This window comes from Musa acuminata, chromosome BXJ3-11, assembly GCF_036884655.1.
Source record: "Musa acuminata AAA Group cultivar baxijiao chromosome BXJ3-11, Cavendish_Baxijiao_AAA, whole genome shotgun sequence".
Classification (NCBI taxonomy): domain Eukaryota; kingdom Viridiplantae; phylum Streptophyta; class Magnoliopsida; order Zingiberales; family Musaceae; genus Musa; species Musa acuminata.
The window spans coordinates 27,497,766-27,514,930 of NC_088359.1; the positions used below are offsets into that span (position 1 = coordinate 27,497,766).

The following is a 17,165-nucleotide window of genomic DNA, read 5'->3' on the forward strand; positions in this document are numbered from 1 at the left end:
TATAAATATATTCTCTGTGACCAATTTAATTCATGCGCAATCTTTTCTTGAATACACATCGGTGCGAAACAGAGATATTACATACTGATGGGGGCAAGACTCTCAGCCTATCAGTCCGATATGTCGCATTACTAAGAATCGCATTGCCAGCATTAAGATACTTCAGATGTGAATAAGGATCTATCAGCAACACATGTTTCTCTCTCTACTGTTCACTCGAAATATTTTCAGCTGACTCAAAACTTTCTTCTCAAAGTTCATGGTATTAGAATCAAGTTGAGTCGTCTCTGTAATTTGGATTGACCATCAACTTTAGAACACACATCTTCTCAGGCGGTTTAACCCGGGTTTAGGTGTTTTTTAATTAAGTCTGAGATGGATACGGATTTTATCCAAGTCACGCTCTAGATATGGTGACAATCATAAATATCCTGCGCTAGATATGTAATCTTGAGTATTCTCAGACCATCGTTAGATAACAGCTACAGTAGAAAGAGAGGAAAGCAAAACTTAAGATCAATCTTATGTATTCTCATACATAATCAAATCCTAAGCATACAAGTCATACGATTGGAAATTGTATTACAAATCTAAGAGAGATGAAGATTCCATGGTTCATACTGTGATTGAGGCCTCCAAGAATTCACCAAGCCATGAGTGTGTGATATCATGGATGAATGCTTTTAGTTTACCTCCACGCAGTTATTTGGTGCTGTTGGCTCTCTCAGGCAACTTGATATAGCCATCACTGCAGCTTCGATTGATGCATCTTCCCCCTATGACATTTTCCAAGACCAATAGACGATGTGAGATGGTTAGCAATGTGCTACACATACCGCCATGACATGGATATTAAAGTTGATGAGAGATTGCGTCTTGAGATTGCATCATTTGGACCTCCAGGAAGCATTGAGATATGTCTTTAAATGCTTTCGAATAGAATTGATAGGTTATCACTAAGAGTTTCCCAATCAATATCCCAAGACAAAAACAAAATCATTAGAATGAATATTGGTGTCTAATTCTGAACTTGAAACACAGATAACAATCATTTGTATTCATCAGAAATGCAAGTTTGATGAGTAATCTGAACAGCTAGAGTTTCAGCTAATGTTAGCGTGACTGATGTCTAAAATGATTTCAGAAAAAAAAAAAAGATTCACAACACCCGCTTGTAGTTGAACCATTTGGAATGCTTGCAATGATGAGATTTTTCCAAAGCAAAAGTATATTGCTGAGGTCAACTGTCCACCACAGAAACTAAAATTTCTATTTTTTCTTCTTTCGTGTTGTCACATGCATATGTGAGTAGCCAAGACTGGCTACAGAATTTTCTTCAAAGAAAAGAATAAATCTAGTTGTGATTCTTGACCATGAAGAACAGTAAGAGTATAAAACAATAAGAGTATATACCAAAATCACAGGAACAAACACAATCCAATGTATGATAGATTAATTAATGCAGACATGTCCAGTCAGTCAATCTTAAGGTACTTAGCAATTTTGTGATGTCTGCAATTATTTTTAGCAATTTATAGCAGTATTTTATCAGTAAGTGTTTATGTTCACCTTTTCTTTCCAATAAAACATGTTCCCATACTTCCCAGCCACACGACTCCAGAAATTTCGAGGAACATCCAAATCAACGGTGGCCCCAACATTGAAATGCAATATGTTTCCTGTAAAAGATCAAAAAATGGAAAATGGCTGGAGAGTATAAATGAAGAACATGGGCTGCTACAAGTCAGATATGATGCATTGTACTAAGTGGCATGATTAATATTAGGAGTTATGTGAATGTTTGCAATACATGACTCCCAACTCTTAAAATCCTGAGCTTCTACCAATATATAAACCGAAGTATGACCAGACAAGGATTGTAAAGTTGGTGCAAGTGATATCAGAAAAAGAATCGAACAGATACAAAAGTAGTTCCTTTATTTTCATTCAACAATCATCATACTAACAAGGACACGAAAATGCAAAATATAATGCCCAAGAAATAGTTATGAGTCATGACTCCTAGGAGTCCTGATTAACAAGTTACATGTTCTCATCTTCTCCCACTTGAAAAGAACAAAATTTATTAGACCTACTGGTACGCACAAAAATTCCAATCTTCTGACTATGCCCTAATAGTTTCTATTAATATTTTCAAAAATTAGTTGATTTGCAGCTTTTCTTGAACTTGATGAAGCAGTGAGGCTTATTACTTTGTGCTTTCAAAATTAGCATTATGAATTCAGTCTAACTCAAGGGTATAGCATTGGCAGCTAGGACTATGCTGCAAAAGTTTGCAATTGCATGAAGTTGTCTACTCACCAAAAGTTGGATCGGCAACAAATACAATAGTTCTCTCATCAACTTGCCAGAAGTCTTTAACAGCCATTCCTGCACATATAGAACAAGTAACGGACATTTCCAAATCCAAAGAAATATATATGTGTGTACACACACACACACACAAATATATATATATATATATGTATGTATATATATGTATATGTATATGTATATATGTATATGTATATGTATATGTATATATATAAATATATATATATATGTATATATATATATATGTGTATGTATGTATGTATATATATATGATATATATGTATATACATATTATTTTTTGTGTATATAAATGTGTATATGTGGATATTGGTATATATATATATATATATATATATGTATGTGTGTATGTGTGCATACATACATACATATATATATATATATATATATATATATATATATACAGACACACACACACACATATATGTATGGATGTATGTATGTGTGTGTGTGTATACACCAAGGTTCGCCGTACCGTACCGTACCGGCGTTTCGACCCGGGCTCGGTACCGGTACGGTACGGTATACCGCTCGGTACACCCAGGTGTACCGAGCGGTACACTCAGGCGTGCAGAGCACTGTAGCAGTACTGCTACAGTGTCGGAACGGTAACCTATGGTCCGCGTACCGAAAGTCTGGCGGACCGGTACGTACCGCCCGTACCGGGCGGTACGGATCGGTACTGCAAACCATGGTATACACACACATATATATATGAAGTACCAATGTGTATTAATTGCCACATTGATGAAATTCATAGGACTTCTACATCATCTATTACATTTTTCATACTTAGTAACCCAATGATGGAACAGTAGCAAAGAAAAGCACTAACTTGGTTTATGATCTTCAAATGAGTCTTTTTTTTTCCCCAAGGATCTTATTAGTGTAACTCAGAAGCATTTTGTAAACAGTTTTAATGTTCAGCTCTAGTTACAGCTAATTGGAGCAGAATCATCATATTATTTGAGTGTGTTACAAATGATGGAAGAATCATTGTAGAAGCAAGCCAAGATTTCTTACCTGGCGTGTCAGGGTAATTCTGTGCAAGAATTCTAAGCTTGACCCCTGTCTCTTTCTCAAGATCAGCAATTTCTTCACAAAGCCTTCTTTCCTATGAACAGCAAAACACATACAAGAATTTAACATTTGCAATCCATAACTAGTTCAATGTTGTAACACTATAGGAGATAATGGTACCACATATTGGCTCGAAAATTAAGAAGAGAGACAACATGCCAAAAATGAAAAAAGAAAAATCTAAGGACTGTTCTCCAAGACAACAGATCCAGTTAAAGTTTAACTGTTGATGCTAGTAATGACAAAGCTTTCTGATCAGTCACCAAGTTCTACTTTCGTCGTTTTGCATAAACATATAAAGATCAACTACAATATCCTCCATATCAGCAAAGTATCTGAGACAAGATAGGAAGTCACCAGTATAGAAATCTAAGCTAGACACTACAGTAAGTTATATGCTTGGGCATACTTGTTCTGCCTAGGCCATCACCAACTTCAAAACTTTGAATGTAACTGCCTAAAAATGCCACAATGTTTATAACATGCTAACTCATGCTACAAAATAATTCACTAAAGCTCTTGATTCAATGTGTTGGAATTTTATTTTGGTAGTGCTGCAGAATAGGGTATTTGGTAATAGATGGTGTTACTGGTTGAGAAGACACCAATTTTGCATGGCAGCAGACTAGAATTCTAGTGAATGATGAGGCAGGATGAATTATTAAATTTCAGAACAGTATCTTCTTTTTTATTTTAACCTCGAAATGTAAGAACAGTACCATACACGGAAATCCACTTTATCCCTTTCTTGTTTTTTTTCATCCTTTTCTTGTGTTAGCAATCAATGTTTAAGCATACTATGATATGCCAAAGAAACATTAATATTTGGCGAGCCCAGAAGGAAAACATGAATGCTATAAAGGTGATGCTCTAGTCCTTGAATCGAGCTTTAGAATACTGATTGATTTTCAAAACTGTTGTTTGTTGGTAATCAACTGTGATCAGAAGAAACTTAATATGCTCACTTCAATGTTAAATTGTGAATTTTAACCTTTTCCATTCCAGTACTAAAGGTAGCATATCGGACATGGCACACTTGAAGTCTTGAGTAATCAACCTTGAAGTCTTCAATTCTGCACTTTTGTTTAGTGAATTTGGAGTTTCACAATGACAACAGCCCAGTTTGGATCAAATTTGCTAGGTTCTTCCAATTATTTTTCATAAATAAATCCAGTGAAGAGTCCAACTCCTCATTTAACAGTTTTAATTTGGTGAGAGGTAAATTTCTAGGTCTGAGTTGAAGGAAAATTTAAGGGAGTTTGATGTTCTATGTAATGATGTATGTATAGTCTTCTTATTTAATAATAATACGATAATGAACCCATTCTCTCTCAAAACCAACTGGTTACTTTTATTAAAAAAGAATAAAGTTGACAAACAATTTAAAAGTTGCAACAAACTGATAATAAGTATATATCCATACAAAAAGAAAACCATCAATACCTGGCTTGCAGAGAGAAACCCAGCAACATCAATTACTGGACTATATTCCTTTGGAAGCATTTCTGGCCTATTGACTCCAACTTTGGCATTAGCTGTACCAAGTCCTACATAGGTCAACTAAATGTTAAGTATTGTTGATAGGCCAAAATTTTGTGCAATGCACATCAAAGTGTTGATAGGAAAAGTTCTTTTTCTAAAATGTTTAATCAGATCAATCTATTATATTATCAAATATAATTAACCAAAGTAGATAAATGGTGACCATGTATTTGTGCAACCAAAAAGTCTTTTCTGAAATGTTCAGCCAGGTTGGTTCATTATATCTCACATAGATGTTTAAATAAGAAAATAAGAAAAATTCAACATATCAATGGGGACTTAAATTATAATACTTTTTCAAAATAGTATCTAAAGAAATCCATAACAGTCTTTCTTTAAATTTTTTTTCTAATATTATAATCTTCAGACTCACATCTCTTTTCGACTAATTATGAGCTATATATCTGATGAGGATTGGCATATGACTTAAAGGAGGTATCACTTTCAGCTGCAGAAAATTGCAGGTAAAAGCCAATATAATCAATTTCGGTAAGGTAGCAGTTAAATAGCCCATGAAATAAGAATAGGTTGTTAGAGATTAATAAGTTCGTGCATCCCAGCATGTCGCCTACAGATATGTGCACGCGCATGCAATGGCATTGGTGGTACCTTATAACTACCACTGCAAGATAAACCACTTTCTTGACTCTTAATCTAGTTACACGGGACATACTCATGTTTCATGCTTAACAATCAAAATATACTTCAAGTCACTTGAGACAGAAGTTTGGTTTTGTTTTCTCAAAGCAAGAAATTATATACCTTTAATCTCAAACATTTTATTCTCTGATTTACAAACTCCTCTCCATTGACAGATCCTTTTTAGTACCAATTGACACACCATGTAGCGCAGGAATGAGATTCTAGTGTCACTTCTCAACAACGAAACACTAATTATTGAAAACCCTATCAGAAAGAAGTTGCAACAGAAGCACGCAAAAGACAGATGCTAGTTCAGATACAATGGAATCACATAAATTTCAGGACTGGAGGGGAGACAATTACCGCCGAGGGCAAGTCCGAGAGCGAGAGATGCGGAGAGGGCGAGGTTGAGCGACCTCGAGCGAAGCTCAGCGGCCCATTTCTTGAAGCCCGGAGGGTTCGGAATCGAGAGGGAGTTCGAAGGGGAAGAAGCCCTTATCTTGGGGAGCTCCGTGGCGCTCGATAGGGGAAGACGAGAAGGAGGGGAAGGATGCACGAGCGGAAGAAGAATGGTCATCGTTTCTCCAACCGGCCGTTACTGACCCGAAACAGACACTGAATTAAATTCATGAGATGTCGCCAGTGGCGAATAGGATATTGGGTTCATATATATATATATATATATATATATATATATATATATATATATATATATATATATATATATATATATATATATATATATGTTTTAAGTTCTTTATTTTATAACGATAAAAGAGAAGAAAATTATATCAAACCTATGATCCGATAAATTATATCAAATCTATAAAGCATATAAAGCGTACTTAGAAACCACACCAAGACATGAACTCACTTTGAATCCACACCAAGGCATCAACATGTTTCCCGAGGTGCAAAACTTGCACCAGATAGAGCACAAGAAATGTGGTGAGCCATCAGTTGACATGACAAGTTCTCAAAACACAGATTTGTCGAAACCAGGGGAAGTATTCGGCAAACATAAAAAAAAATCCACAGAAACAGTGATAAGCTGGCAATAGAGCAAAGTAGATGTGACACAGCAGACGTTGGAGCTCCAACTTTGGACCATTTGAGGTGGTGCAACATGGAGTCGTCAGTGGCATATCCAAGACAACCAACCATTTGCAAATAATGCAGATCTTTTATACATGTCCTGTACATTTACAAGTCTCTCTAAGAAAAAATGAAAATGCATCTATTCCATCATGGAAACAGTATCAACTTAACCAAATCAACAAAGTCTGAAGTTGTACCAAGACATCATCATCATCCTTTTGAATTTAGTGGAAAACAATAAATGTACTTCTGCTTTAAGAGCAGGCGTAAAAACATAGCCTTGGTGTAGACAGAGGCTTCAATCTACAATTTTTCAGCTTCGAACATCATATTTGGAGAAGGGCAAAGCATATGATTCATTCACCTTGACTTTGTTGTATTCATTTTAAGACAGCAAAAGTTACAATTGACAATGTTTTTCCGCACGTTAAACCGAAGCAAAACAAACAAGAGAACACGGTATCCTACTGCCATTAAGAACAATGCCAATAAGTTTCCCCACTTTGCATTTCTGGAAGGAGAAATGTCGTAAGAAGCGTGAACAGCTTGTACACCAGAAATAGCCCTGACCTGGCCAACAGCAAAAGAAGTTCCAACATACTCGTTCTCGAGGAGGCCCTGCACATTATTGAATATCCTTATATACCTCTCATTGAATTTCCTATAGAACAGAAAAAAAAGGTATAATCATTAAAATTTGAGACACGGTGATTACATGCCTCGATAGCATAAGTGTGGAAGGCAACATAGGACAGAGGGCACTTCCAAACTGGTCCCGGCAAAGCGTCTGCTATCTTCAAATATCCTGCCACAAGCATCATCATGACCTAGGAAACAAACCCCATGTCAGATTTTATATCATGTTTAAGGTTTCAGACTTCCTATGCTGCAATAACAGCAAGGTAGACCATGTCCTTCACTATGATAGTACTTCAACACTAGAGAACATGAGATAGAGTGTGCTTTCATTAGAATTGTATAAAAGTACTAAGATAATGTATAGCATGTATAGCCACTTACATGTATAAAAACCAAAGTCAAAATGCATTTGAAAGTTTCAAGCCAGATAAGGGCAACGACCATCATAAATGCTTCATTTGCTAATAGGCACATGAACACATTCAGAATGAAGTACATCAACAAGCTGAACTCATTCCTCATCCCAACCAGGAAATAGAATATCAGGGCTGTGGTAATAGATACGAGGAACAGGAATGGAATGCTGGATAACAGATGCCCAAGTAGGAAAACTACTGGTCCAGAATGTTCATTTGATTCCTCATGGGTGAATATCTGCAAAACATTATCGGATAGATTACAAATCTATGGTATAGTCAGTTAAAAGAACTGTAACCAGATCAGGCATCATCTACCAGAGTATCACATCTAAGTTCTACATGATGTAAACAAGAATCAGAGACTATGTCCAACAAACTTTGTGATCCATAGACCTAAAAGAACAAAATGTTTGCCAGATTCTCCCAAATCAATAGCTTATTTTTTAACTATCAACAAAGCAATGAAAAAAAATCAAATCTTACCTACTGTTATAAGTAAAAATATTTTTATTCTGGACTCAATCATTCAAAGGATGGACGTGTGCTCTAACAACCATGACATAAAACAATGAGTAATGTTGATGAAATAAAAATCAGGAGTTAAACAAGATATTTATCTAATTAATTTACCACCAGAACAAATTAACTTGAGTAGAGAGCATTTAAAAAATGATCAAGTTTAACTTTACAGTGATGAATAGATGAAAAGGATAAGGACTGGCATCTTTCATCCAACCACAAATGACTAGTGATTGCCCTGAAACAAGAAATCACATTCAATAGTCCTGACCTATAATTACTGCAAACTGTTTTGGGGATCTTCAGCAAGAGAAAGAAGCTCGTATTGTCTAGAAGCTGGAGCAGGACCAGACTCAGTGGAACAATGGACCAAAAGAAGACCACGGTCTTGCTGATTGCTAGTCCTATATTTCACAAACTCATTTGCTAGCTTGAAGACAACATACATTGTCTTACATTTAGATAGGGATACAGACAGGTTATATTGCGAACGCACTAGCACACAGAAAAACCACAATTGTCTGAGACATTAAAAGATGACACTCGTTCATAAAAAGTTTGGCAGTTACCTTGATTTCATTTATATGAGCAGGCAATCCAGCTACACTGAGCAATAATATAAATGATACAAAGGAGAACACTGCAGCAACTCTTACCTGCAAGTAAACAAATTAGAATAAGACCTAGCATATTAAGTCTGGGATCATGAATGCATACAAATGATTGCACTTAAAACAAGAAATAAAAAGGAATGATTTCCAACAAATGCTTTCTTAATTTGATCCCAGGATCCTAGACTGAAACTAAACTAATTTATAAGCAAATAATCAAAGCTAAGACTTGGCAGATTCACATGAATAAAATTCCATATACTGCACTTCAAAGTCAAGGGTACCATGCCAGAGCTCCATATCTAATGACACTCCCAATAAGATTAAGACATAATAAACATATCCTGTGATACTGTGATAACACAAACATGGTCTTAAGAATTATTTTCATTAGTTGAAAATGTTATACAGTTTGGTGATATGTACAAGGCATATGTAGTTAATTCATCAGTATTGCAATAGCCAAAACTGATCCAATCAAATAATTTATCGAAGAAGTTTTTGCGCTAATCCTAAGGGAGATGGGGAATGAGAGGAAAGAAGCAAGTGGAGATGAGGAGGGAAAAGGGTGAAGTTGGAAGCTAATTTTATATAGTTAATATGATATCCAGTGTGGACTAAAATTCAAATAATCAATCATGATTTGTGAAATTATAATGTAAAAGGTTCCACAAATAATTTGCAAGTATTAGGATACACTCACCGTTACAGATGACAAAGAATGTCCACTGTTGGAAAATATAGTACCTATGGAAAGCGTGAGAAGCAAATATAAAACAAAGCGGATCCAAAAATACTTCCATTCCCTTGACATAATCAATAATGACCTCCATGTTAACACTGCAATGCGTGTGGCACAACTAGCCTTGCCCTTACTTTTAAGATAAGGTCCTCCCTGCGGCATAAGTTGGACAGAATTTGTTAATATTTCAGTATAGCTGTGTTAGAAGAAACAGACTATCTATGAGATTGTTACTGTAGCTTTGCATGACTAATCGTCAAATATGCTTGGAGTTATGTATGATTTTTAGTTGCATTGAAGATTAATGTGCTGATTTATTCTATCAAAAATGTCACATCTGTCCATAAGATAGTAAAATTGGTTATCTAGTAATAATTAATTTTCCTAATAACTGATTATGCCATGAAATTAATCTCAACTTAAGGGTCTCCTTAAAGAAGATTGCCATTTGTAAATTTTCATTGGAAGTATATGGAATACTTGGAGCAAATATTCTTCAAACTTGGCCCACTGTCTTCACTCTAAAAGGATCACACAGGCTTCTGGTGACAAGAAGCAAACAGGTGATCATATTTGTGCATTTTTCAGCTCATCAGGTGGAAATGCAAGTTCAAGAAAGAGGATGAGGGATATAAGGAATCAAGTGTTCATTATCAGGAAGATGACATGGTTAAAAAATGTGTATCAACTGTTGCCAGATAAGACAAAAAGAATGAAGGAGACTGCATAGCAGGGAAAAATGAGATTTAACAAAAATAGGTCTGGGAGACTACAGTTAGTATAGAACATGATGGCTTCATCAACTGCAAAAGAGAGAAGAATCACAACGGTTGGTAGTGACATGAAGGCTGCATTAAATGCAAAAGTCGGAAGCTTATGATAAAAAAGCGCTGATGATATCAATACACCACAAGGGTGGTTGAAGGAACAGATAGAAGATACAGGAAAAGAACCACTGAAACAGCCTAAAAGAGATGGTAAAAAAGAGCTGAAAGGAAAGGAAGTCCAAAGAGATCACAATTAGATCAACTAGGCAAAAAGAGGAAGGGCAGATTTAACCCACAATAGCAGTTGAAAGAAATGATTTGCATCAATAAACGGCTGATTCACTGATTTCTCACAGGTTAAAGCGATTATTTAGAGCTCTGCACAGTTGACCACCCAATACAAAGTTGGTGCCAGATCACCATTCACATGAGTCAAAACAATGGTCCCTACTGATTTTAAAGCTTTGCTTAAAGCAGCTACAGAAACCTATCCAGTTTGGACTGTCTCCTGGAGCCTTGTCTCTTAAATATTATTTTTTCGCTTACTAATTAAAATCATTGCAACAAGGAAAAGAAAAGCAGCATCAGAACTCAGAAGACTAATGCGATAGTTGTAGCCACAAAATAAGAAAATTAAACTTACAAGTTGCACCGTATGCCCCTGCCAGACAAAAAAACAGATATGTGGGTTGTGGACAATATATTATATGTCTCATCAACAAGATTTAATCAAAGATTTATGTTTTAACCTTTTGTTATGCACCTTGAAAACCTATTGTTTCATATTTACTACTGTGAACAGCTTAAGCATCTACAAACCATGTAGAAAGATAGTTAAGAAATCAAAATATAAAGGCAGAAATAAGTGTAACGACAAATAAAGAGTTTGGAATGTGCACCTTATCGATCAGTTTCACAATCATAGATTCAACAGCAGCAGAATCAGCTGATGATTTATAAGTAGCTTCAAGTGTTCGAATAGCGACGGCTGTATCCATGTTTACTGATGAGAGATCACTATTATCCTCCTGTTAGTAGTGTTCACAAGCAATTACATGGTGCTGAAAGACAAATAGATAGTGTATATAAGCCATCTCCGGACTTCTAAAAGCAGAACTCAACAATGTTACCTGTAAATTCTTGCACATTGCTATTATCCTATCAAAATCAGTGTTGATTGCTCGCAGAAAGTGATCTGAGGGACTTTGCATAATTGGGCAAGGAAACCCTGCATTAGAAAAATGCTGCAGAGCAAACAGAGTTGATTCTTTGGGCCATGATGTGAAATAACAAGTTACCCATGCACCTTCAAGTTTCATAAAATAATCAACCTAAATTAGAAGTACTCACCTGCAAACAAGCCAATGTCTCTCCAAAGAATAGTGTGTTTCCATTTGAGAGTAAACAAATTCTATCAAAGAGGCCAAAAACTTCCGTGCTACTCTGATACATTGTGAAAATAAGAGTGCAGCCAGTGCTTGCGAGTTTCTTCAATGTAACCATTAACAGAAGAGCTGATACACTGAAAGAAAATGCATTCAGCAAATAAACAAAACCACAGGAATTTTTTATGACATATTGTAGATCCTTAGAAAGTACTGTATGGAACCTGTCAAGATGATAAAGTGGTTCATCAATAAACAAAACATGTGGCCTCATTACAAGCTCCCGAGCAATACTAACACGTCTTCTTTCTCCACTAGGAAGACTCTTAGTGTAACAATGGCCACCAATGAGTGAGTCTGCAAAATCTCCCAGAGACATAGCTGATATGGCATCCTCAATAAAGCTCTTCTTTTGAAAGAAGAAACCAGGAAGTTGCAGAAGTGCCGAGTAATATAGCATCTCACGCACAGTTAGTGATTCGATCAACATATCATCCCTATCAACATAACCCTGCAAATGTCTGGTTAAGTATAGGGCATACAAGAAAGCAGCACATGTATGAAATGTCTGTGTCATATCTGATTGAATAAAAAAAACAAATTCCAGGCATATGACACAATAAAGCATGAAAAGAAATGGATGATGTCAAAACCTCAGCAACAAGGGTGAAAAATCTTGAGTTCCCAGATGGCTCAATATGACATAAGTTTCTAGTATAACTCTTAAACCAAAATCTCATCGTCATCTGTAGGTGTAGTTGTGTACTGTGAAATTAGTGCGTCCAAGGGAGGCAGCTCGTCTGGTTTTTTAAAAATGGAAGAAATGAATAGAAGAAATGCCCCAGCAACTGCAGAATAAATATCTGTTGAGACATCCTAGTGGTCAATGTATTGTTGCATAAGTAATGGGTCTCGGGTTCGAGTCATCTTGTACACTGTTTAATATTAAATAAAAGATTCTTTCTATTTAAATAACAGCAGAATAAATGACTATACCACCACATGGAATATGGCAGAAGTCCCCCAGATGAATTTAAAGCTCAGAAATACAAATAAAAGATCATTAGATACTGAACTGGCTCCTATGATACAAAAAGAAGTAATTGGATACACCAAATAAAATGTTGTCATTTTAACATCACATGTACATAAATTTTATTGCTTATTCATTTGAAATGAGAAAAGGCTTGTCGGTAACACTCTGACACCACAGAAGCATTACAATGTTTAATAATGGAGAGAAAGCCAGGATTTAATACATGAGCAAGAGAAATCTACTTAAATGATGGTTACATGGGTCATAAGATATGCATGTTTTTTTTAAGGATATAGATTATGCTTTAGAAACAAAAAACTTCTGATCATCGTATTTAGTATCTGATGGCATTCATAAATAAGCATATCTAACAAATGTCTATGACAACTTAACAGTTATGTTGACATTTCATGTACTATAAATCTTCAGACAAGCCTCATGCACACATGAAATCTCATGTAAAGCAATCAAACGCACAACACAATGACGATGTCTAAACTCTTTTACAACTTATGTCAAAGTTGTACTACCTTCGAAGATATACTCCTTTTTTTTTTCCTTTCTATGTTCCTCTAATTGCTACACAGCATTAATCATCATAAACTATTCTTGATTTTATTTGGCAATCTCTGCAAATTAAGATCGATTTATATCCTAAAATAGTGTTTCAAACAATTAGAAGACGATTAGAACAATCAAATGATCATCATAAACATTTGAATACACTTTCATGTTTAACCAGTCCTGCCGACAGGATCTCATCAATCATTTGTGGGTTACAGAACACCACAAACAGGTTAATTAAACCCTCGAGATATAAATGCTAATGGAATTTAGAAGTTATCAGTAAACACTCATTTTGTAGAAAAGATGACAAAAATGTACAGTACACAGTACAGGATCATCAATTTCCACAACAGAAGCATGAAGCACAGTATCAAATTTCCCTGGGACTGGTATGTATAGGACTACGGGCCTATACATCACATGCTACGCCCCTCCCAAAAAAAAAAATCCCAATTCGTCTCACATCACATGCCACCGCCGCACAGCCACCCAACTACTACGGGCCTCCTCATTTCCTCTTCTTCTTCTCCTCCTCCCTGCTCCCCACTTCTCGGTGCCAAATGGTATTTCGACATAGTCCGGTACTGAGATTGTTAACCATGGTATGGAGACCTCACTTAAGCAACATTCATATCATTCCATGTCAAATCCTGTATCAACTGTGAGACACTCGAGCCCTTAGATTCTGGTATTTTGTTTGAAGAAATTTTGAGAAAATGGGATAATACAGAATAGTGGAAAGCATGAAAAAGATGACCATGGCAGGCCCAATCTAAAGTGGCAAACTACATGGTGAATTCCTTGCAAGCAATGATATAATTCAACCACAGATAAATGTAGCATAAATGTGAACAAAGCATCAAAAGAATACATTACTCATCCACAGATAAATGTGGCATCTAGTCTACAATTCCATGAAACCATTTCAAATAACAGATAGTGATGACATGACCAATGCATAAAGTTGAACTACCAGGCCAGCACTTTAATAGTGCTGGTCATAGCACTATTTAAAAAGTATCACAGAACATAAACTTCATACCCAGGAAGACAAATAATAATGCAAATGGGTCTATCTGGTAGAGTACAATATTTTTAATGTAACACCACTGAGACACTACAGCTTGTTGTTGTTCATAGTGTCAAAATCTGTCAGAAGAGTCTTCAGTGTGGAAGCATAAATAAAAACTAAAGAGCAAATAAAAATATAGGGCTCTTAACAATGATGTTCACCATAACAATTATTATGAAGGTAAAGGGACATTTTCTCTGAGAAGTTACCAAAACAAAGTGGCAGCTAGTTCACATCACTAAATTCTGTATTCAAATAGATGATTGCTTCAACTAAATAAAACTATTAGAAGGTCAGGCTCCAGCATAGAGGTAAAAGTAGTTATTATAGTGTATAACTTTCGGAATCTTGAACAGACTTAATATGCAAAAAATGAGCGACTAACTGATCACTTACATATGAACCGTATGGCATGCATGATTTCACCCCATTCACAAAAACCTCACCATACATTCTCGCTGGATCTTGCAGTTTACCTAAAAGGAGAATACAAATAGAAATATCTATCATGAAGTCTCAGAAGCAGCGGCAGCGACAAGTTTAAGAGAACTGCTTATTTCAACATTTTTGCTAGAGATTCTTTTAGCCAATGAATCTTTTACTAATAATTAATAAGGTTCGCCACTGTATTAACCCTTTTTTTTTGTGGAGAAAACAAACTTCAACATCAGTTTTGACACAAACCTGCAATGGACCTAAGCAACGTAGACTTCCCAGATCGTGCAGGCCCCATTATAACAGTAAGTGTGCCTGGCAGAGCATATCCATTTGAACTTTTCACAACCTTATCTGAGTACTTCCCCTTTTCATTTAATGTAACAGTCAATTCCTTCCATACTATAGATGCCCCTGCAATCTTCCTTGCAGTAACAGATGTTGAAGCCTCAGGCAAGGATGGAGATGGTAGCGAACCACTGTTAATCTTTGACAAGGATGGAGAGGCTGTAGCAGTTGCAATATGGATTGAGTCACCAACTTCCTCTAGGTGTGCATCAATCTCTGTGTCATCCCAGTCTGGTGAATCCTCGAACGAGATAGGTTGCCTCAGAGTACCAGGTTTCCTCAGGTAGAAGAATGCACCTGCTGGTGGTCTGCCAATCGGACTACTTGCCGAAGACGAAGATGACCTATAGTTATCTGAATAAGACTGTATCTCTTCCATTTCCTTTTGTCCTTAACAGATTTTAAAATATCAATCCATCAGAAAATATCGCCATGCACTGAAAGGTATTATTATATGGTTTTCGAACAAAGAACTTCCTTTGTGCATAATTCCACAACTTCATCATCCAACTAATTTCATGTATATATATTTCTTATAGTTCTCATCTCTAGCAAGGATTCTTGCCTGACCTGCACACAGTTCAGAATCTTCAGATAAAAATTAAGGAAGGTGAAAACCAACTAGCATTCATTAATACCAATTCATCTTTGGAAAAATGCAAACAGTAATTCATTAAATTTCACTAATGTTAGTATCAACCTAGCGTAAACCACTCCATTTGTGTTGCAATCATGTGTACGCATAATATATATATAAAAGATAGAACTTGAGCTCTTCGCATCCAATAGGTGATGTTGTCTAAGAAAAAACTAACAAATTTAGAAATACATAACTTTAACGATAATAAGAGCAACGTTTTTACCATTTCCAATACCTCGACAACACTGACAAGAAAAACAACATACAGGTCGAAATACCATTACCTGAAGACCTGCTTGAAACTTGAGATTTTGAATCACAACCAAAGCTACATATTACAACAACCAAACTATACAACAGAAAGACCACCATCTTCTTTCAACCCTCGAGAAAAAAAACAAAGGATTTTCTTCAAGAATACTCCAAGAAAGCAAACAACCCTCATTTGAGCTACCTACCACTCAAAACCCTTAAACCCTAGAAGAACCCAAAGGGCAAAACGGAAACAGAAAACACCGGCCCACCAAATTACCTCGACATCCCACCAACATCCGACCAACCACTACAACTATCGCTAGAGAAAGTTCCGGATCGCTGAGAGAAATAGACACACTCAAAGAACCACTCAAGAGGAAGCAACCAAAGCAGCAGAGCACACTACCTGACAAGATCCTCGATTGACAGGATCTGCGACGAGAACGAAGGCCGAACAGAGAATCAAGTGCCACGACCGCAAGAAATGGCCACGCAAAGAGGGATCTCGGCGAAGAAACTCATCGGAACACCTCGATCCGAGCGAGAAGACACTTCTCAGGGGGAGATATAAAAAAAAAAATGACAGAGATATCTTTTTCTTATTTATTTATTTATTTCCCGCTTTTTTGGTGCCTCTACGACGGGCGTCACACGGTCCTCCCGAACGCTTTAATTAAAGAGGACCAGCGGATAAAAACAATGGAGTTTTGCGACTTCGAGGGAGTTCGGTGGCGAGGTAACCTGGTGATTTTAAAGTGGCTTTGGGTGCGGCACTTCTTTGGAGGGAATCATGTTTGTTTGGGGCCTTTAGTCTTTTTCTTACTGTAGCAAATTATATATATATATATATATATATATATAAGCGCTATATTACGAGGAATAGAATGGTAGGGTAATCATTTCCTACTCGAGCTCCCTCACCATGCCCAAATGCTAGGTCAGCTCACCGAATATCATGACCCGAGCCTGATGGGCTAACTAGCCTATCAACTTCGTTTAGTCTAAACCACTGATCA

The 17,165-nt window shown here is 36.3% G+C and overlaps 2 protein-coding genes across 3 annotated transcripts; both read right to left on the minus strand.

Moving 5' to 3' along the window:
• Window positions 1–488: 488 nt before the first annotated feature.
• Window positions 489–6,263, minus strand: LOC103971680 (thylakoid lumenal 15.0 kDa protein 2, chloroplastic). Its single transcript, XM_009385762.3, has 6 exons — window positions 5,980–6,263; window positions 4,876–4,979; window positions 3,376–3,466; window positions 2,323–2,391; window positions 1,570–1,679; window positions 489–776 (listed from the first exon to the last, which is right to left on the minus strand). Exons 1-6 carry the CDS (start codon window positions 6,191–6,193, stop codon window positions 684–686), a joined length of 681 nt encoding a protein of 226 aa, XP_009384037.2. The 5' UTR covers window positions 6,194–6,263; the 3' UTR covers window positions 489–683.
• Window positions 6,264–6,905: 642 nt separating this feature from the next.
• Window positions 6,906–16,714, minus strand: LOC103971681 (ABC transporter G family member 3). 2 transcript variants are annotated; one of them, XM_009385764.3, is made up of 12 exons: window positions 16,556–16,714; window positions 15,156–15,824; window positions 14,868–14,947; window positions 12,021–12,307; window positions 11,762–11,933; window positions 11,542–11,655; window positions 11,311–11,439; window positions 9,606–9,797; window positions 8,861–8,947; window positions 7,735–8,007; window positions 7,434–7,541; window positions 6,906–7,332 (listed from the first exon to the last, which is right to left on the minus strand). In XM_009385764.3, exons 2-12 carry the CDS (start codon window positions 15,631–15,633, stop codon window positions 7,075–7,077), a joined length of 2,178 nt encoding a protein of 725 aa, XP_009384039.2. In that variant the 5' UTR covers window positions 15,634–15,824; window positions 16,556–16,714; the 3' UTR covers window positions 6,906–7,074. The 2 variants fall into 2 exon arrangements, with proteins under 2 accessions (XP_009384039.2, XP_018675628.2); XM_018820083.2 differs by having other exon boundaries at window positions 7,430–7,541.
• Between the last annotated feature and the right edge of the window lie 451 nt (window positions 16,715–17,165).